Consider the following 23,214-nt stretch of genomic DNA (forward strand, 5'->3'; position numbering starts at 1 on the left):
GTTTCACAGCAAAATTGAGAAGGTACAGAGATTTCCCATATCCCCCATCCCCACATATGCATAGCCTCCCCCATTATTGACATCCCCCACCAGAGTGGTATGTTTGTTACAATTGATGAACCTACATTGATTGACACATTGTAAATACCCAAAGTCCATAGTTCATATTAGGGTTCACTCTTGGTGTTGTGCATTCTATGGGAATGTACAAATGTATAATGACCTATGTCCATCATTATGGTATCATACAGAGTATTTTCACTACCTTAGATCCTCTGTGCTTCACCTATATATCCCTCTCTTCCCTCCTAACCCTAGTAACCACTGATCTTTGCCTTTTGCAGAGTGTCATATAGTTGAAATCATACAGTATGTATGTAACCTTTCCAGATTGGCTTTTTTCACTGAGTAATATGCATTTAAGGATCCCCACATCTTTTCATGGCTTGATAGTCCATTTCATTTTAGTGCTAAATAATATTCCATTTTCTGGATGTACTACACTTTATCCATTCATCTGCTGAAGGAGTTTTGGTTCCTCTAAGTTTGGGTAATTATGAATAAAGTTGCTGTAAATATCCATGCATAGATTTTTGTGTGGACATAAGTTTTTGACTCCATTGGGTAAATACCAAGGAACGCAATTGCTGGATCATAATATGGTAAGAGTATGTTTAGTTTTGTAAGAAACTGCCAAACTATCTTCAAAAGTGGCTGTACCATTTTGCATTCCCACCAGCAGTCAGTGAAAGTTCCTGTAACTCCACATCCTCACCAGCATTTGGTGTTATCAGTGTCCTGAATTTTGGCTATTCTGATAGGTGAGTAGTGGTATCTGATTGTTGTTTTCATTTGCATTTCCCTGATGACATACGATGTGGAGCATCTTTTCATGTGCTTATTTGACATCTGTATATCTTCTTTGGTGAGGGCAATTATTAAATTTTGTTGTTACTGTATAGTGTAGAGCAGGGAGGGTCCAAAGCTGGCTAGAAAGGTAGGTTATGAGGATTTTGAGTTTAAACTTCATCTTCTATATCAGCATTTTTCAGTTCTTTTTAACTTTCAACTTTCATTCACATTAACATCTTCTTTCACTCATCTATGCATTTATTTGTTATTACTGAGTAGTATTTCATTGTGTAAATATACCACAATATACCACATTACGATTATCTATTTACCTATTAATGGACTTTTGGGTTTCTGGGTTTTGATTATTAAAAATAAATCTGCTGTGAGTATTATATGCAACTCTTTGTGTAAACATGTGTTTTAATTTGCCTTGGTTAAATACCTAATAATTGGGAGTGGGTTTGGTCGGTTTTATGGGTAAGTGTGTGTTTAGCTTTAAAAGAAACTGCCAAACTTTTTCAAAGTATGTGTGTCATTTTACAATTCTATCAGCCATGTATGACAGTTCCAGTTATCTCACATCCAACATTTGCCAACGTTTGATATTAGCATTCCTTTTCATTTTAGCCATTGTAGGGGTTGTGAAGTGGTTTTTTATTTGCATTTCCCAGATAACTAATGATGATGAGCATATTTTTATATGTTTATTGGCCATTCATATATATTCTGAAGTATTTGTTTAAGTCATTTACCCATTTTTATTGGATTGCTTGTTTTCTTATTATTGGATTGTAAGAGTTCTTTGTATATTCTGGGCACAAGTCCTTTGTCATGTATATGTGTTGCAGATATTTTCTTTTGGTTTGGCTTGCCTTTCCTTTTTGGAAGTAGGGTTTGTGTTTTGAAGAGTAGAAGGCTTTAAGTTTTATGAAGAACAGTTTGTCAAGTTTTTTAAAAATTTCTTTTATGGTTGTGCTATTTGTGTAATGTCTAAAAAATCTTAAGTACCCCAAGGTAAAGAACATCTTCTATATTTTCTAATAGAAATGTTATAGATTAACTTTTACATTTAGTTTTTTTTTTTTTTTTTTTTTTTTTTTTGCGGTATGCGGGCCTCTCACTGTTGTGGCCTCTCCCGTTGCGGAGCACAGGCTCCGGACGCACAGGCTCAGCGGCCATGGCTCACGGGCTTAGTTGCTCCGCGGCATGTGGGATCTTCCCGGACCAGGGCACGAACCCGTGTCTCCTGCATCGGCAGGCGGATTCTCAACCACTGCGCCACCAGGGAAGCCCTACATTTAGTTTTAAGATACATTTCAAATTAATTTATTTTGCATGTGTTTGAGGTTAATCATTAAAATTCATTTTTATCTCTATCTCATATAGATATACAGTTGTCCCAACACTTATTGAAAACATTATCCTTTCACCATTGAAATACATTATTATCTGTATCAAAAATCAGTTGACCATTTATATGTGGGCCCAATATTGATCTCAATTTGATTCCATTAGCCTGTCTTTCTCTATACAAATACCATAGTATGTTGACAAATGTAGCTTTATAGTAAACCTTGAAATAAAGTGTGTCTTCCAATTTTATTTGTTTCTTTTCAAAATGTTTTCACTATTCTAGAACTTTAATAATATAAGTTTCAAAAAAAACCACCCCAGAATATTAATTTCCATGTAAATTTTAGAACGAGCTTGTCAGTTTCTACAAATATATCTCTCTTGGATTTTGACTGGGATTACATTAGAATTATCCATTTTATGAAATAATGCCATTTGCAGCACCATGGATGGATCTAGAAATTATCATACTAAGTGAAGTCAGAAAGAGGCAAATACCATATGCTATCACTTATATGTGGAAACTAAAATATGACACAAATGAACTTATCTATGAAACAGAAGCAGACTCAGACATAGAGAACAGACTTGTGGTTGCCAAGGGGGAGGGAGGGGAGGGGAGGGATAGATTGTGAGTTTGGGATTAGCAGATGCAAACTGTTATACACAGAATGGATGAACAACAAGATCCCACTGTGTAGCACAGGGAACTATATTCAATATCCTGTGATAAACCATAATGGAAAAGAATATGAAAAAGAATGTATATATATATATATATATATAACTGAATCACTTTACTGTACAGCAGAAATTAACACAACATTGTAAATGAACTATACTTCAATAAAAAAATATAAATAAATAAATAAAAATCCATTTTGATTTAGAGAGAATTGTATCTTAAAAGTACTAAGACGTCTAGTCTAGGACATGGTGTATCTTCATTTATTTAGTTTTTTATTGTTTCCCACAATTTTTAATATATTTTGATTTGTCATTCAACTAAAATGTTTTCTATTTTCCCTTATAATTTCATCTTTAACTCATAGGTTATTTGTTTTCCAAACGTTTAGGGATTTTTTAGATATCTTATTGTTGAGGACAATGTTTGTGTCCCTTCAAAATTCACATGTTGAAGCCCTAATCTCTAATGTGACTGTATTTGGAGACAGGGCCTTAACTGAAGTAATTAGGGTTAAATGAAGTTACGATGATGGGGCCCTGATCCTATAGAATTAGTGTCCTTATAGAAAGAGACCCAGAGAGCTCACTCTCTCTTTGTGTATAAGAAAGCAGTCATAGGACCAGAGAGCAAGATGGTGGCCACCTACAAGTTAAGAGAAGAGACCTTAGAATGAAATCTGTCTTGCTGGTACTTTGATCTTGGACTTCCTTAGCCTCCAGAACAGAATTTCTGTTAAGTCACTCAGTCTGTGGTATTTTGTTATGTCAGCCCAAGAAGACTAATAGTTCTTTTTTGTTGATTTCTAATTCATTTCTGTCTTGAAATTTATTGAGACTTACTTTCTTGACCTACCTGTTGCTGCCAGCACGATCAAGGGCTCGAATCCAGGCGGCAAGGGGATGAAGAGAAAGTTTAAGAGGAAAGAATGAGGACGGGAGGGACACCAGGAGCCATTGCAAACAAGTGTCGATTTTATTGTTTATATGCACAGCTTTTATAATATGCAGATACAGGAAGTTCAGGGAGTTAAGGCACACTAGGTTCTGTTTAAGATTAGGTTAGTTTCTTCCTTTTGGGATCAGTCTGTCCTTCATCCTGCTAACTTCTTGATAACAATATTTTTATCTTCTCTGTTTGTACCCAAAGTTTCTGTTATGACTGGGCATATTGTTCTTGACCTTGTGATAAACATTAGCAAAAAGGGGCTTTCATCCGTCCAGAATGGGCTTCACCTGCACTCGTCATGCACTGATCACCTCGGGGAAAACATGGGTGGAGAAGTCCCAAGAGCGTAGGCTCAACCTTATTGAGGCATGCATGAATGCCTGCCTCTATTTTGGGAGGCTGTGCTCAATTGTTCATGCTCCTCCAGGCCGAATACCCTTAACGGGCATGGCGCTCTCCACACCTACCATCAATCCTTGTGAACATTCCCATTGCACTACAAAAGAATGCTTATTTTATAGTTGCTGAGTATGTTGTTCTGTAAATGTAAATTAGGTCAAGTTCATTCTTAATGTTGTTCAAGTGTTCTATATTTTTACTGACTTTTCTGTTTACTTGTTCTATCAATTACTGAGGAAGAAATGTTGAGATCTACAATAGTCCTTTTTGACTTGCCTTTTTCTCATTTCAGTTTTTGTTTCATTGATACTCAAATTCTGTTATTGGGTACATTCATATCTAGTGTTTCGTCTTCTTATGAATTGACTCCTTTTTTATTAGGAAATGCCCCTTTTTATCCCTTGTAATATTCAGTTTTCCAAAGTTTACTTTTTATTAATACGGTCAGTCCAGCTGCTTAGTATATCTATGTTCATTCTTTTTATTTTAAGTTGCATTTACCCATGTATTTATGATTTCTGGTGGTATTCATTCCTTCATAGAGATCCAAGTTTCCATTCAGTATTTTGTTTTTGCCTGAAGAATTTCCTTTAATATTTATCATAATGTAAATCTGCTTAAGACACATTCTGTCAGCTTTTGTTTTGCTGACAAAGTGTTTATTTTGCCTTACTTTTTGAAGGCTGTATTCACTGGAAATAGAATTATAAGTTAACTTGTATTTTTCTGTTAGCAGTTTAAAGATGGTGCTTCATTGACTTATGGCTTGCATAGTTTCTGAGGATAAATCTGTTGTCATTCTTATCTTTACTCCTTTGTACTTAAGGTGTCCTTTTTCCCTGTGAACTACTTTTAAGATTTTCTCTTTATACATGGTTTTGAGCAATGTGATTATGATATGTGTTACTGTGGGGTTTTTTTTTTGTATTTATCCTGATTGGGGTTTGTTGAGCTTCTTGGATCTGTTTGTTTATATTTTCATCAAATTTGAGCCAGTTATTTTCTTCAGACATTTTTCCTCTCCTTCTGGAATTCTAATTACATATATATTAAACCATGTCCTGTCATCCCACGTGTTACTGTGGTTTCCCTATTATGTCTTCTCACTTATCTTTTATTCTGTGGTATCCTGTTGTTACTCACATCTAGTGTATTTTTCCTTTCAGATATTCTAGTTTTCAAACATATAAGTTTCATTTTCCTAAAAAAATCTTCCATTTTCATCAGTAGAACAGGATAGAGAGCCCAGAAATAAACCCATGCATATATGGTCAATTAATTTATGACAAAGGAGCTAAGCATATACAATGGAGGAAGGATAGTATCTTCAATAAATGATGTTGGAAAAACTGGACAGCCGAATGCAACTGGCCTACTGTCTTACACCATGCACAAAAATCAGCTCAAAATGAAGTCAACTTCAAGACTGGGGGAAAAACTTCCATTTTCTCATTATGTTTGACTTCCTTTAATTATTTCCACATAGTTATAATAGCCTTTTAAATATCCTTGTCTGCTAGTTTCATCCTCTATTATTTCTGGTTGTTTCTATTGACCAGTTTTTTTCTTGATTCTAGGTCATGTTTTCTTGCTTCTTAGCATGTTAAAATTTTTTAAATTAGATTCTGGATATTGTGATTGTTACATTGTTCAGTGTCTGCATTTTGTTTTCTTACATTAATATTTTTAATATTACATTGTTGAATTTGTTTTGGTAGGCAGTTAAGTAACTTGCAGGTCAGTTTCACCTCTTTAGACCTGTTTGCAAGCTTTTCTAGGGTAAGTCGAAAGTAACAGTCAATTCAGCGATAGTTGAGCCTTCCAAATGTTCTAAGTGGGTCTCCACTGAATTTCCTAGTGACTCACTGAGGATTTCGATTCTGGTTGGTCAAAATTTGAAAGTTTCCCTGCCTTGCGTGAACTCTGAGAATTGTTCAGCCTATAACTTACTAGTTTTTATTTGTCTAGCCTTGTGGAGTTCCACTCAATGTATACATGGCCTCTTGGAAAGCCTCATGCAAATACCTGGAGCTCTTTTTTTTTTTTTTTTGTCTAACTTCCTCCTTTCCAGAACTTTGCCCTGCAACTTCTAGCAACCTCACCCTCCCCAAACTCTGATCTCCATTTCCTCCAACCAGTGAAGCTGCTAGATTCTATTTGGGTCTTACTCCCTATGGTGGTGATTTAGAAATTGTCTCCACACAGAAAGCTATGGTGATCATAGAGCTACATGGTTTTAATTCAGCAGCCTATTAAGAGGATTATATACCATGACAAAGTGCAGTTTATTCCAAGAGTGCAAAGATGGTTCAGTATAAGAAAACTGCTTGATGTGATGCAACATATTAATAGAATGAAGGGAAAAAAGCCCACATGATCATCTCAATATACAGAAAAAGGATTTGAGAAAATTCAACACCTTTCCATGTTAAACACTCAGTAAACTAGGAATAGAAGGAACTTCCTCAACGTGATAAAGATCATATATGAAGAATCCATATATGGGTACGTCATAGTCAATGATGTAGGATTGAAAGCTTTTCTTCTAAGATCAGGAACAAGACAAGTATGCTTGCTTTCACCACTTCTATTCAACATAGTGTTGGAAATTCTATCCAGAACAGTTAGGCAAGAAAAAGAAATCAAAGGTATATAAATTGGAAAGGAAGACGTAAACGGTCTCTGTTCACAAATGATACAATCTTATATGTAGAAAACTCTAAAGGTTCCACCAAAAAAACTTAGAATTAATAATAAACTTAGCAAAGTTGCAAGATACAAAATCAACACGTAAAATTAGTTGAGTTTCTATACACGAGCAATCTGAAAAGGATGTTAAGTAAACATTTCCACTTACAATAGCATCAAAAATAATAAAATACTCATAAATAAATGTAACCAAGGAGATCAAAACTTGTACATTGAAAACTACAAAATTTGGCTGAAAGAAATTAAAGGCATGAATAAGTGGGAATACATTCCACGTTCATGGATTAGAAGAGTTAATATTGTCAAGGTGACAGGACTATCCAAAGCGATCTACAGATTCAGTGCAGTCTATCAAAATCTCATCTGCCTTTTGGCAGAAATAGACAACCCCATCCTAAAACTCATATGAAATCTCAAAGGACTCCCTAATAGCCAGAGTAATCTTGAAAACAAACAACAAAGTTGAGGGACTCACAACATCCTGATTTCAAAACTTGTACAAACTGCAGTACTCAAAACAGTGTGGTACTGACATAAGGACAGATATATAGAGCTGTGGAACAGAATAGAGAGCCCAGAAATAAGCCCTCTCATATATGGCCAAATGAGTTTTGAAAGGGTACCAAGACCATTCAGTGAGGGGAAAGACAGTCTTTTCAACAAATGCTATTGGGAAAACTGGATATCCACATGGAAAAGAATGAATTTAGATCCTTGCCCTACATCATATACAAAAATTAACTAAAAATGCATCAAACACCTGAATATGAGAGCTAAGATTAAAACTCTTAGAAGAAAAGATAGGGGAATTTTTTCATGACATTGGATTCAGTGATGATTTTTTCTATTTGATACCAAATGCACAGGCACAAAAGAAAAAAGATTAATTGGGTTTTACCAAAATTAATAATTTATGACTCAAAAGAGACTATAAAGAGAGTTAAAGATAACCCATAGAATGGGAGAAGATATTTGCAAACCATATATCTGATAATGGATTAACACCCAGAATATATAAAGAACTCTTACAACTCAACAACAACAACAACAAAACAACCGGATTCAAAAATAAGCGAAGAATTTGAAGAGACATTTCTTCAAAAATATATAAATGGGCAATAAGCTCATATAAAGATGTTCAACATCACTAGCCTTCGGGAAATCCAAATCAAAACCACAGTGAGATACTGCTTCACATTCATCAGAATGACTACTATCCCCAAACCCTCCAAAAATGAAGATGACAAACATTGATGAGGATGTGGAGAAATTGGAACCTTGGGCAATGCTTTTTGGAATTTAAAACGTGGTACAGCTGCTGTAGAAAACAGTTGGGCAGTTCTTCAAATTGTTAAACATAGAATTACCATGTGATCCAGCAATTCAATTCCAGATATATACCAAAAAGAATTGAAAACAGGAACTCAGACACTTGTACACCAATGTTCATAGCAGCATTATTCACAATAGCAAAAATGTTGAAACAACCAAATGTCCATTGACAGTTGACTGAACAAAATGTAGTATGTACATGCAATGAAATATTATTCAGCCTTTAAAAGGAATGAAATTCTGATACCTGTTACAACATGGATGAACCTGGAAGACATTATGCTAAGTGAAATAAGCAAGACACAAAGAACAAATATTTTATAATTCCAATTATATGAGGTAGCGACAGAAAGTATAATAGAGGTTACCAGGGGCTGGGGGATGGAGGAGTGAGGAGTTATTGTTTAATGTATATAGAATTTCTATTTGATATGATGAAAAAGTTCTGGATATGGATAGTGGTGATGGTTGCACAACATTGTTAATGTACTTAATGCCACTGAATCATACACTTTAAAATGGTTAAAGTGTTAAATATTATGTTGCATATATTTTACCTCTAAACAAATAGTAAGTTGTTTGTCCAGTGGTGCTTGATTTTGTGTTACATATATTTTACCACAAAATGATTAGATGAATAGTGGGTTGTGTGACCAATAGAGCTTGACTGGTGTCTAGGGAAAATTAGTGAGATTATCTTGGGATAGAAAAACCCTGCACGTAGATAGGGGGAAAGTAGAGTGTTTGTCAATCTAGTGTTCATAACTTAACAGTGGCTATCATCATTGGGGTTAATGGACTGTTTTGTTTCATTTTAATGAATTATTTTTTCCAGAATAACAGATTGTGAAACACTGCTCTTTTACTTTATAACCTTTAGTTTTGTTTTTTTTTTTGCGGTATGCGGGCCTCTCACTGCTGTGGCCTCTCCCGCTGCGGAGCACAGGCTCCGGACGCGCAGGCCTAGCGGCCATGGCTCACGGGCTTAGTTGCTCCGCGGCATGTGGGATCTTCCCGGACCAGGGCACCCTGCACCCGTGACCCCTGCATCGGCAGGCGGACTCTCAACCACTGCGCCACCAGGGAAGCCCGACCTTTAGATTTTAAAGAGAAGAATCTGAAGGAAATGAAGGATTTTTCCTTCTCTATCATGATAGTAAGCAGTAGGGACCCTGACTAAGGTGACAGAACTCCAGAATGACCAGTTCTTCCTCTGGAATATATTATCCCTGAGGACTGTTCTACAACCATTATCCCAACATTGCTTCTTCAAGCCAGCCCCAAAACAAGTTGACTTTGCAGACTTTTTTTCTAAAGCAGTTTTTCATATTTTCTACAAAGATACAGTATAGCAAAATGGTTTAAAACTTACACTTAGCAATCAAACATCCTAACTTAGTGTCTGGGCTTTGCAAAGAGTTAACTGTGTGACCTTTTATAAAGTTACTTAATCTCTTCCTGCCTCACGTTTTAAATTCACCTGTAAAATGTGAGTGATAAACACTTCATGTGTTTGTTGAGAAGACTAAATGAGATAATGTACATAGAGTACCTAGCATAGTACCTGGTACATATTAAACACTTAATAAATATTAGTTGTTGCTGCTGCTGTTGCTGCTCTTATTTGTAAACAAGCTCAAGATCCAGACCTGGAGACAGGAGGAGTCCACAAGACGGCATGTCTTGTTTAATTTTACAGGGCTCTTAATACTAGGCACATTTTCTTTCTCTCCCAGTACTATGATGGTGTCATTCTTATGCCATCTCTACTTTTTTGTGTTTAGACTTCTCTTCCAAATTAGACGCCAAGCAATCCATTTTAATCTTGCCACATTTAAAAAATTTATTGGCACATTATAACCAGGGTTCACCAGGGAGTACATTTTCATTCACTCAGTTTTTTTAAAAGTCTATTGAGTCCCTGTCTTTTTCTTTCTTCCTCTCCCTTCAACCCCTTTTGGACAGTAGATGCCAAGAACTGAATTATTTATACTCTTCAGCTTCATAATACATTGTCCTTATCAGTACATGCAAGGTCCCTCTTTGGTTTTATTTTTAACTTTCATCCCTAAACCTCACCCTGTATCCTTCCCTTACAGATAATGTGTCTTTACATGCCCTTAAATATGCATGCATTTTTGTAAATAGCTAATATTGTTCTGCATGAATGTGTTTTTAAGAAGACTTTATACTATTAATATCAACATTACATTTTAAAACTCTGTTACTTTGTGTATGATTATTCAGTGCTTCTGAATTTTAATTATCTCTCAGTTACCTGTTCCCCAAAGCAGTGATCCTCCACCTTTTTGGCACCAGGGACCGGTTTCGTGGAAGACAATTTTTCCACAGATGGTGCGGGGGGGAGGGGGATGGTTCAGGTGTTAACGCAAGTGATGGGGAGCGGCAGATGAAGCTTTGCTCGCTTGCCCGCCGCTCACCTCCTGCTGTGTGGCCCGTTTCCTAACAGACCATGGACCACTACAAGTCCGTGGCCTGGGGGTTGGGGACCCCTGCCCCAAAGGATGAACACCTAAATTACCATCAGTTCCTCAATACCACAAAACATGCGGCAATGAACATATTCTTACATTACCCTTGATAGGATGATCACATTGGTCCAAACTGAGATGCTTTTGACATTGAAGGGGACTATTTTAATTAGAGACAACAGGTGTAAATCAAGACTCCCAGACAAACCAAGATATGTGATCCACCCTATTTATAGAAGATTTTCCTAGGACGTAGCCAATAATCAGCAGTTATATACTGGGATAGCCCTTCCCCTACTGGTTGTTTCCAGCTAGCATCTTGTTGGTGCATGTGCTGGCCTGGTTACTGCATATTTTAAATACCACCATTGCTAGAAACTACTCATGAGGGAGATGTGTGGGTCACAGTAAGAGACACCCTTAATTTCAATAAGTTTGAGTTCCAATCCATTCTTGTCTTATTAATAGATGGGTAGACTTTTTAATCTCTGTCTTCCTATATTTCAAGACTTTTCACATTTGTACTTTATATTTATTCATCCTTTCTCCATCAGACTATCTAGTTTGGGGTTGTCGCAGGCATTACTAGTTTATTGACAACTACTCTTAGTGCAGCTACTCTGTATAGCAACCACTACATAGTTTATAAAGGATTTTTTCAGATTTTATGTTATTGGATGCTAACAACTACCTTTTGAGGTAGAGAAGACAGAATTTATAATCCTTATGTTACAGAAGAAGAAGCTGAGGATCAGAGATACACTGACTTGTTTTAGTCCGCATACCAGGTAAGTTATGGAGTTGAATTTGTGGCCAGGTCTTCTGACTTTACTGCAGAATCTAAAAGGACAGGAAAAAGGATAAATTTCTATTTGTTGTTAAAGCAGGGACTGTCCAGTTTAGCTTTATGTTTTCCTCAGAATATAATGCAGTGCCTGACACACAGTAAATGATCAATAATTTTTAATGAATAAGTGGACTGAGGATTACTAGGTATCCATGGGGCCCAGGTTTAAACTGGTAGTATTGCTACTCAGTTCTTCGGCGACTCCTATTTATTGCAGCGATGCTTCAAATTATAGATAAGTTCAGTTTGTAAATGTTGTAATTGTGGAAAGGGACTTCATGTCAGTCCAGAAGTTCTCATATTAATTGGTGTGGTTCATTTACAATTGAAGTAGCAATAAGCATGGTTATAAACATGCCTATATAATGGGATGGGGGGAGTAGACTACAGTTGTTTGTTTATAGAAAATTTTGGTAAGATATTTTTCCACTCTACTTTTTTTAAAAAAATTTTTATTGGAGAATAGTTGCTTTACAATGCTGTGTTAGTTTCTCCTGTACAGCAAAATGAATCAGCTATACGTATACACATAGCCCCTCTGTTTTGGATTTCGTTCCAATTTAGGTCACCATCCACTCTCCTTTTTCAATCACTGTTCTGTAGCTTTAAATAACCAGTAGCAGAGTCCCTTTTCTTCCTAATTACTGTATTGCATTCAGCTGCTTAACACATACTTCCTGTTCCCAGGATCCCCAGAGGCAGCTTTAGTGTTTGGTGAGGATGTTGGATTTCATTGAAAGATTTTCTCCAGATAGTTTTTTCCAGTAGTGAAAGAGGCTGGTTGGCCTCAACCACCTTGCTCAAACCTGTCACAGTCTTAAAGTTATTTCAAAGCCTTTTATAATCAAGGTCCACCTACCTTTCCATCTGATCTAAATTAACTATCTCTCATCCCCTTTCCAATACCTCCCACCCAATATGATTCAAATTAAGATTTTTCTGAGGGAAACCATTTAGTAACATAAAATTTTCATACCCCGCCCTTTAAAGAAGTTGAAATAGTCATCTTCCAGTGGAAGTTCTTTCTATTATGTATTCTTCTTTTCATTCTCTAGCTATAAGTACACTGTATACGAGGTATGATATTTCAATTAGACATTTCCTGTTGCTTCCTTCTTTGGCCACGTGTTTCATTAAATCATAGATCGATTCGCTAGTGCTTATGTTAATACTGTGAGGTTCACTTATAAGCTTTCCTCTCTCCTTTTAAAGTATCTGTTTTCTATTGAAACCAGTAGAAGGCTACTGATTATGGCTATTTTTTCCGATTGTGCCACCAGATATTTGTTTTTCAATTGTTTCCTAACTGTCTCCTTTCTCTTTGCACTGTGGCTTTGAATTCTACAGTACCTGACATAAAGAAAGCCCTAGGGAAGTTACCTTTTCTTTCATTTCTTTTCATTGCATAGATGAAATCCCTTTATAAATGGTTTTGTAAAATGAAGTCCTTCCCACAACTTAGTGTTTGGTCCATGGAAAAATTACCTTGGTAGTCAATTTTCGTTCTTTTTTTAATTCACTTTTATTTTATTGTGGTAAGAACACTTAAATAAGATCTGCTCTCAACAGATTCTTACGTGTCTAATAAGGCTGTTGTTATCTATAAGGCACAATGTTGTACATCAGATTTCCATAACTTCCATCTTGCATAACTGAAATTTTATCCTTGTTTAAAATAATCACACATTGAAGTGTAGAATGGTAATTGCCGGGGGCTAGGAAAAGGGGGAAATGGGTAGTTGCTAATCAATAGGTTATCAGTTATCTATAGTGAATAAAACTTGGCAATCACTGTACCCAAGGATGTGGTTATTTGTACTTGAGGCATAAAAGGAAAGAAGAGTGAATTTGGTGATTTAGTCCTGTCATGAAGCATAAGTTACCTTTTTAGTTCCCAGGTTTTCTGCCAACGCCTACAGTACTGCTCCCTCAATTCAAACTAGAAAAAAAAGGAAAATGAACTCCCAAGGTCATTTCTTCCAAAGCACCACCATCCACAAACTCTCCTGAAGTTAGGAGAAGTATTGAGGGGATGGTTTGTTTAAGAATCCCTCTCCCACTAAATAAGGAACAGTTCATTTGCCGATTAGTTTAAAGCACAGCTTCTTCGAAGCAGGAAAGTCAAGATTTGGGTCCTCTGAATGTCACCAACAGAATCAAAATCAAATGTGAGCAGAAGCACATCTTAAAAAGAATCACCATTATTTTTTCACTGAGCTCAGTATAGATCTTTCTTTTTATATTCACCTAACCATGTTGATCATTGTGTTTGTATTTTTAGTCCTACCTGGTCTGAGTGGGCAACTCTCGATACTCTTGACCTCTGTTGGTGATACTAATCATTGACCTTGCCCATGACTAGCCACCAGCTACATCACAGTCTTAACTTCCCCACCTCCTACACCCCCCCCCCACTCCCCAACCTCCACCCTTGCCACAAGGCCTTTCCTTTCTCCTTCTCCTCATCTTCTCTAATCCCTTTCCTTCTTCTTCACCCCTATCTCCTTTACAACTCCTCCATGATTTTCTTAGGGCTGGGCTTCAACATCGTCGGTGGCACAGATCAGCAGTATGTCTCCAATGACAGTGGCATCTTCGTCAGCCGCATCAAAGAGAACGGGGCTGCAGCCCTGGATGGGCGGCTCCAGGAGGGTGATAAGATCCTCTCGGTGAGAACTGGCTTCCTTCCGCCTCCTTCACTGTCCCTGGCTCCCTAGACCCTAGTTCCTACCCCCAACTCCTTCCTTGGGAAGATTCTTGCCTGCCCTTTTGGATCAGGAAAAACAGTAAGAAAACTTGAGAATGGGTTGTTAAGATTAAAGTATAGTATGTAGTTAGAAACTATGCAGTTTAATATTTTGACAGATAACCACATTCTCTCCAGAACACTGGGAACTAGGCTCCATGGTGAAGAGGGACCTGAAAAATACAGAGGTTAAGAAGAGAGCCATATTACTCAAAAAGCTTTGGTTAAAGGTAAATTATTGAAAAATGAGAATGGTTAGAAAGTTTTGAGCACTGTATGCCAAGCAATATGCTGAGAACTTTAAACGTATTTAATATTGTAGCAACCCTATGAAGTGGTACAATTATTATGCCTATTTTGCAGCTAAGGAAGCTGAGACTTGGTGAGATCAAACAGCTTGCTCAAGGTCATTCAACTAGTGTATGGCAGAGGACTTGGTCTGAATTTGGAACCTCTACTCTTAACCCATATACTATGTTGCCTCCTAAAAGATAAGTGAGGAGCTAGGGTTCGTTATCCTAAACAGAAAGTTGCATGGTTATTTAATAATAGAGTTTATGTATGGTTCTGTATAAAAACTGAAATTAGTCTTTTCTATTCAGGGTAGAATTAGGGAACAAAAAGACATAAACCTCAATGTGACAGAATTTATTAGACACAAGCCAAGATAAGGAGCCTTTCTTATGGGAGCCATCACCACAGAGAGAAAAGAAATTATTTGAAGGCCACTCAAGTTTTTTAAAAAGGTATGGTAGAAGATAAATGTCAATGAAAAGAAAAGTAGATATCTAAAAAACTGAGCTCATTTGTCTTTAAAATGTTTAGCAAAGAGGACTTGATTTTATCAAAATAAAAGAATTATTACAAAGATCTCTACAAGATATAAAATACTACAAATATATGTACGACATTGATTCAAGGTTATGTTCTAGCCAATGAAGGAAAAAGTATGTGAAAGAAGAGAGGAAGAAATGCCAGGCAAAGAAAAGGCAAAGATATAAGACAGATAACGGAGAGAAAAAAAGACGACAGAGAAAGAGAAAAAGATGGAGCTTATGCAAGAGGAAAAGGCCAGCATATTCTCTGTTCTATCTAGGGCTATATTCCCTGACTCCAGTTTCCCTGCCAAGAGTTTGCTCTAAAATTCAAATTCTAGATCCTATTTCTTAAGAAATGTCTCCTCACCATCCTATTCCCACTGTATCCTTAAGTGAACTTGTTAGGTATTAACCATTAAATGGTTCCATCTATTCTTGAGCTCTCTTTATCTCTTTGATGTACTTAAGTACTCATTTATAATTGGCTTTGGAGTCTCTGTAAAATGATGCTAAATTATTTATTAGCCTATATTCTCATTCTTTTTGGGATTCCCTAGTTTCCTCACATGGTTATTTTTCCATGTTGTAAAATTTGCTCCAACTCTTTCTTTTAACTGTTGCCAGATAATCAGACTAAGAATATGTCCTTTCCTTAGTACATATCCATTTTGGGTGACTAATAGAAGTATCATTAAAGTGGTCTAGATTTCAGGTGAGTTATTATTGACTATTAATTTAATCTTTCCATTTCTCCCTAAATAATGCCCATGTTTTATCTTAATTTCAAGTTCTAAAATTAAATAACTACATGATTTATCATGCAGTTTCTCCTTTCTCATCAAGTGAAATTTAATTTTTTGTGATCACTGTGGATGAATGTAAATGATTTTTAAGACCCTGTTGTATCTGACAACCATGAAACAAAAACAGATATTACCAATAGAAGAAAAGGTCTGAAGTTGAGATGAGGGTTGGAGAGTCCTTACCCAAAGTTCATTTGTGTGTGTGTGTGTGTGATGGTGAGAATGCTTTAATATTTATATAGGTTATCAGAGAACCTGGGGAAATTACATTTTTGTAAAAAAATAAACTGTCTAGGTTTCTCATTTCTCATGTGTGTCTACCTAAATTAAGGGAGGTAGATAGTCAAGAATAGTCATTTCTCAGTGAACTCTACATGTTTAATGAAACTTATAACTTCAGGGTGATGTAGCTGATTATAGGATACAGATTAATGTTCCATTCTGACCAAACCTATTATATAACAGAATGGCATAGATTGGGCCATTAGTCAGCTGTATTTCATATTATCTTCAAACACAATTCTTACTTTGGTGAATGGAAGAGTTGAGTAGTCATCAACATGTATTAACTATTGTATTTGATGGCCTGCAGAGCACTGTGCCAGGTGCCATGGAAAATTAAAAGAAAATGAAAGACCAGTCTGTGCTCTTAGATCAATGGGGAAGACCCACCAGAAACCCTCATCCAGTCAGCTACAGAGACATTGAAATATACAGAATCCTTTAGACAAAGTACCTTTAAGGAAGAGTCTTTGTCTTCTCATCTCTATCTGCAGCATGTAGGCCTGTAGCTGGCACAGAGTAAGCATCTAGTAAATTATTTGCTCTGTGAATGAATTATAACTTTTTTGGTTTGGCTTGATTAATTGGAACTAGATAATCTATTTTTTTTCTTCCTTCAACTTTAATGAAAAAAGAGGACCCCTCCCCCCAAATTGTAATTCACTTCAAGATTTTGGGGGAAAATGAAAATACCCAGAGTATAATCTGAGGTCAGTGCTTATTAAATTGAGCCCATTCTTTCTCTATATTTTATACATCTGTATTTGTATTATCGTATAGTTAGTGCTCCAGTAACTCTTACATTATCCTAAGATAATGTTAGATTATCCTAAGGCAACCCAAAATTATTAATCATCCAAGAAAACATATTTTAACTCAGTTTACTCCTTTCCTAAGGCAAGAAATAGGAAACTCATAGATTGATAACAACCACAGTTAAAGCAAAAAATTGTATGACTCCCCATCGGTTAACTAGAATACCACAATCCCAACACTCTGAACATTCAGTTAGCAAAATTTTCTAGCATGTTGCAAATCTGTCATATCCCAAGTTTAATATAACTTACAATAATATCATGGTTAAGGAAACTGAAGTAGCAAGTTTATCAGTATTCTAAAATTTCTCAGTTGAATAGCTCTTGGTAGTAAAAGTGAGGTCCAAGGAATCTGGCCATCACCTGGGAGCTGATTACAAATGCAATGTCTCAGGAAGCTCCTCAGACCCAGACCCACTCAGACAAAAATCTGCATTATAACAGATCCTTGGGTAAGCCCATGAATAAAGTTTGAGAAGCACTCCTGTAGGCAAGTGTCTTTCAAACATTTTGAATTATGACCCATAATAGGAAATACTCACATGCACACACACATAACTGAAGCAAAGTTTAACAAAATAATACCTATTTCTTCTATATATGATGCATTCTAATATGTTGTGTTTTCTTCTAATTTCACTTACTTAAAATTAAATACTGGTCTTGACCCACTGGATTGACTTCACTATCTTTTGGAATGGGTCCACAGACTTATATTTGAAAAATCACTACTCAGTAAGTGGAAAATCACTGAAGGAATCTGTGGATGCATATAAGTAGGGTAAGTAGGCTGGGTGTGAAGAAGACTTTCAGGCAGTTTAGGTTAAAGCTAACTCAAACTTCACCAGATTGCTAGGATGGGACCTAATAATTTGCACTTTTAACAAGTTGCCACGTTAATGCTGCTGGTCCTGGGACCATACTTTGAGAACCTCTAGTCTATATTAGTAAGGATGGTGATAAAGAGAAAGTGGATTCCACAAATATTTAGGGGTAAAAATCTACGGAACTTGGAGGTTAGTCAGTATGAGCTGGAGTCTGTAAAAACAGTTAGAGGAGGTAAATATTGGAAAGCAAATTTGGCTTTGGAGTAGAGAGATATATTGTCATTTGAGAAAGAATCATCATTTGTTTTATGGAGCTGGTTTACCTCCAGCATACTTGGGCAAAGGATGAGAAATGGTTCTTTAAAAAAGAAACTCCCTTTGCATTTCTAAAAGGCCTCTTTTTTTTTTTTTTTTAAAGCAATTAGAGTAACTGACCTCATATATTAGGATACCTTTAGAATTAACTAGGAGGGTTGAAAGGTATAATTGGCTGTGCTCTTTTGCCTGATGTCACCCAATGTCTTTCTTCCCTGCTGGCAAAAGGAAACAAACATGAAGACCAAGATTACACACTGAGTCATTGGCAGTTAGAGCTGCTATTAGAGTCTAGGCCTTTCAGCTTTGTGTAATATCAATAAATGTCACCCAGGCTTTGTGTAGTTATGGCTTTTGCAGAGTATACTCTGCAGCCAAGCCTCAGGAAATCATGTGGCATTTATTATACTCAAATGTTGTTCAGAGCAGTATTCCGGTACTATAGGGGTTATAATGATGAGTTGAGATCCAGCCTAAGTTATTTACAGTCCAATGTAAAGTGTTACAAGGCAGAGTTCAGTTTGAGCTTTAAGATAGTTACATAGTATGGAGGTTCAGGAAGTAAATCATTCACATCTAGTGCAGTTATCTAGAAAGGCCTTGTCAATGAAGTGGCACTTAACTAAATTGCTTTTTTAAATGAATAAAAATATTAACATAAACATCGTGTGTTTTCATACAACTCTAAATTTTTTAAATTTAGAAACTGAAATTGAAACATAAAACTGAAACTCCAAATCCAATAAAAATTTAATTTACAACATTAATGTGATGGATAGCGATAGGCTGCAGAAATAAAATTCTTGCTTGCAATGTAAATTTCTAAAGTTTAGTGTTAGTGAAGGTTTGGGGGCTGGGCTGCTTGATTTTGAATCCTAGCTTTGCTACCTCCATTCTGTATGCCCATGGACAGGTTGCATAGCCTCTCTAGTTTTATTACTTATAAAATGAGGTTCCTAACTTATAGGACTATTGTGAAGATTAAATAAGTACGTGTAAAATGGATAGACAGCTCCAGACATGATAATAAGTATACAGTGATCCCCGGCTATTAAAACTGACTGCTACAGCAAAGATTATTTTGAGCTCAGTATTCCTGTCATTGAATGTCATGTAGTGACTCAGTTTTCCCACTTGAATTCATATCATTATGAAACTTGGCTCTGATATGGAGCTATGACATCTTTGGCATTTGTTGACAAGACTGCATCACTAACTTATTTGTCTGCCTCTGAGAGAAGATACCTATTTCTTTACAATGAGAAATGCAGTTACCCTATGGTCAAGTTTAGTTAAGTGAGTATTCCCACTACCATCAGCAGTCTCATATTTATTCTTTCTCTACCGGGAATTAACTAGAAAACTGAGTCTGAGAATTCACTGTGATGGTTCTAGAAATTCTGAAGTTCTTTCCCTTTGACAAAGACATAATCAGAAGGTGGCTTGGTAGCATGAAATCACAGTCTATCAACTAGAAAGTCCTGTATTCATTTCTACACTATAGGTAGCATGACTGATCGTATTTAAGATCAGTCTTGGGAGATAAATAGAATTTTTTAAAAGGGAAAGTTATTCAGATGATGGGTATAGCTTGAGCACAGGTATGAAGGTAAGAATATATGTTTTATGTCCCAGGATCAGTGAGTTGTGTGATTTAGCTGAAGCATAGGATATATGAAAGAGTAATGGAAGATTAAACTGGAAAGGTAGGTTTCCAGTCCTTCATTTCCTGGAGGACTTTGCATACCAGAATGAGAAATCAGGCATGCACTCTTTCCTCCCCTGCTTCCAGTTTTGTTTTTGTTTTTGAGCAATAAAGTGGCATGAACAGAATTGTACTTTAGGAAGATTGATCTGGAGACGTAATGTTTGAATAGGTTAGAATGAGGGAGGACCCAGAGGAAAGTAAATTAGAGAGAAGGCAATCCCAGTAGTTCAACTAAGAGTATTCATAACCTAAAGAGAGAGACAATAGAAAGAAAATGACATATGAGTAATGTTATTATGTTAGACTACAGGAGTTGGCAATATATTGTATGTAAAGATTGACAGAGTAGAGAGAGTTTTAAAATATTACTAAAATTTTAGTCTGAAGGAATGGTAGTGTCAATAAGAAAGAAGTCAGGATAGTTTGGTTTTGTGGGAAATAAAAAAGAGGCTTTGGATATGTTGAATTGGGGTCTTAACAGAATATGCTCCAGCTGGCAGAATAGGTACCCAGCAAGAAACCGGCAAATCCAGAAGTAGAAGTAGGGATGAAAATGTGGGAGTTGTCTAGCAGATTATAGTTGAAATTGTGAAAATTCACCATGGGAGAGAAGAGGACAAAGGACTACTGATACTGAGGAATATTTACTTTCCTTAAGAAGGAAGGAAAGGATACAGAATAGTGCAAGAACTAAGAGATCCAAGTGTTCATAAACTAAGACAGGAGAGAACTGCAGAGGGAGGAGGTGGTGTGAGCACTGAAAAAGGGCTATAGGATTTGGTGGTTGGAAGTTACTGCTGACCTGCAGGGGCAACATGTTCTTCCCTGCCCCCCCCCCCCACCTCATATATTGAGAACACAAGGAAATAGAGGGAGCGGATGGTGAGGAAGTGGAGACAGTGCATGAAACAGTTCTTTCAAAATGATTGGCAAAGAAAGAGGAGAGAAAGAAGATGGGAAGAGGGTGATGATGGGTTCCAAGAAATACTTGTGTGTGTGTGTTTTAATAGATGAGGGTAACCTTACTTGAGAAGGAGCAGAGAACAATAATAATTACGGAATCAAAAGGGTAAGTGACTCCTTAAGTTCTGTAAGGAGGCTAGAAGGAATATGATTAAGAACACTAGTAAATGGGTTACCTAGATAAAGGAACTCTAATTCAGAAATAGGGGAAAGCAGCACCAAGATATCAAGGAACTGAGGGGAAAGGAAAGAAAATGGAGAGACGTGTTTGTCAGAAGTTCTCAGTATTCTCAAGAAAGATAAGGCAAAGGAATCTGCTGAGAAGAGAGATGTGATTGGAGTTGGAGTTTGATGGTAGGAAAGGTCTTGGAACAGCTACCACTGCATATTTATTAGGGAGTTCACCAGATGAGAAGGGTTATAAGGATGCAGCAGGAGCCAGCTAGTATGTGTCTGTGGTAGAGAATGTGACTGTGTATCTTTCTCTAGGAATATTAAACGCACTGATGACAAGGAAAGTAAATGCAGTGTGTTGCCCAGGACTGGAAAGATGGCAGAAGATCATGGGGATGAGGGATTCTAATAGTTTTTCAAGTGCTTTTCTGAAATAATAGGAACTCCTAGATGTGTAAAATGCTTTGATGAGGATAAAGAGGGAATTCACAGAGGTATAGGAAGTATGAAGAAAGTAGAAATTGTTTTTTTTTAAGAGTTTGAGATATTGGAGCTGTAGCATGCCTAATGTTGAAGTTGAAGGCTTATGCCAGTTGGTGATTAGAATGGAATAGAGCTGGAATTCTTCACTTTGGAAAGGTAGACAATTTATAAGGCCAAAGTGTTGATAGATTAATTCAGAAGGATATTGGCAGGAAATAGAGTGGAGGGACAGTTTTGAACGTTTTGGAGAAGGAAAACTGTGACAAGGAAGATGAGAAGGTTGAATAAGTCAGTGACTTGATCTTCAGCTGAGGAAAGAATAGCTGGTGAGTCAAGGTGGAGGAATAATAGTGCAGAAGGAGCAGTAAAAGGCCAGGGCACTTTAGTCTTCCTTCCAGGATATAAAACCCCTAGCCCTAGCTTCTACACTTACTATGACTTTGGGTAAATTACGGAGCCTTGCTAAGCTTGTTTTTTCATCTGTGAAAACAAGATAAAAATAGTGTCTACCTCATAGGATTATTGTGAGTACTCAGTGAGGTAATGTACGTAAAACATATAGCACAGAAGCTACCAAATATATTAGATGTTCTTGCTGCCGCTGCTGACATTGACATGTATAAAAGATACGTAGATTTTGCATAAAGTAGGCCATGCAGTGTCACTGAGTGCAGCATAGAATAGATACCACTAGTGGCCAGTGTCAGTCCTGACACTGAGAGGTGTTCATACCAGAGTCCTTCACATCTCTCACCTTTAAGTAGTAGGACTCACTTTCACCGAAACATTTTGGAAGTTTGTATCATCACAGAAATACGGTTTTTAGTAAATTTGAGGAGGATAGGGTTACCCATGGAATCAAGGGAAATTGTTCAAAAGAAAACAAGAACAATAGAAGGAGCTAGTAGATTTGTACCACATCAAACTAAATTGTGGAAGAGCTTCTCAGAGTTGTATTTCTAGAGCTGAAGCTGGCCATGCCAGAGATTAAACATATAAAGGATAGAGTGGTAACCTGGGAGACCATGTTAGCTGTAGGGAAGCAGCTTGATGCTCGTGGAAGACATACAAATATAGTAACGGAATCCCAAGTGTCAAAGCAGGGCAGGCAGTAGGAGCTCAGAGAAAGGAGAGATTCCTTTTGGTGGTGGTGTTGTTGTTTTAAACTTAGGTGCTCTTCAGATGGCCCATGTAAACTCAGTTCTAGGAAAACATAGCTTCAAAAATGAAAAAAGTTACTCTGAGTTCTAAGTAACTTTACCCCTTCTTCTAGCCCTTGGAATTTGCTCTGTAGGAGTTTTTTTTGTTTAATCTTTGGTCACATGAAAGTAAATCTTTGACTTATGAGAGTTCACATTCTACATCTCTTACTACTTTTCCTTTGCTGTTTTTGGCAGGTAAACGGCCAAGACCTAAAGAACCTGCTGCACCAGGATGCCGTAGACCTCTTTCGTAATGCAGGCTATGCTGTGTCCCTGAGAGTGCAGCACAGGGTAGGTGTCATTTGCTGCCACCAGGCTTTTGTAACATTGTGAACAAATCATGTGGTGTAATTTCCAGTAGTGTGTTTGGCTTTTTTCCTTTCACTGTCATTCTTTTGAAGAACCTGTCTGGCACAGGCAGGGGTCTTCTGAGACCTCTGCTTATCATTAAGGGAAAT

General features: G+C 36.8%; 1 protein-coding gene across 8 annotated transcripts in view; it reads left to right on the forward strand.

Annotated features, from left to right (window-relative positions):
- SYNJ2BP (synaptojanin 2 binding protein) overlaps positions 1-23,214 on the forward strand; it is a 59,127-nt gene that overhangs the window by 27,893 nt on the left and 8,020 nt on the right. For 5 of the 8 annotated variants that reach the window (XR_010839505.1, XM_067028258.1, XM_067028254.1 and 2 more), the window contains 3 exons: positions 14,153-14,289; positions 14,486-14,596; positions 22,952-23,047. Coding sequence is in view for 6 of the 8 variants with exons in the window: in XM_067028258.1 (XP_066884359.1) it covers positions 14,153-14,289; positions 14,486-14,596; positions 22,952-23,047 (344 nt within the window). In the remaining 2 variants the exon portion in view is untranslated. The remainder of the gene's footprint in view (positions 1-14,152; positions 14,290-14,485; positions 14,597-22,951; positions 23,048-23,214) is intronic. The other 3 variants (XR_010839506.1, XM_067028259.1, XM_059056343.2) reach the window with 1 other exon arrangement.

This window comes from Kogia breviceps, chromosome 3, assembly GCF_026419965.1.
Source record: "Kogia breviceps isolate mKogBre1 chromosome 3, mKogBre1 haplotype 1, whole genome shotgun sequence".
NCBI lineage: Eukaryota > Metazoa > Chordata > Mammalia > Artiodactyla > Physeteridae > Kogia > Kogia breviceps.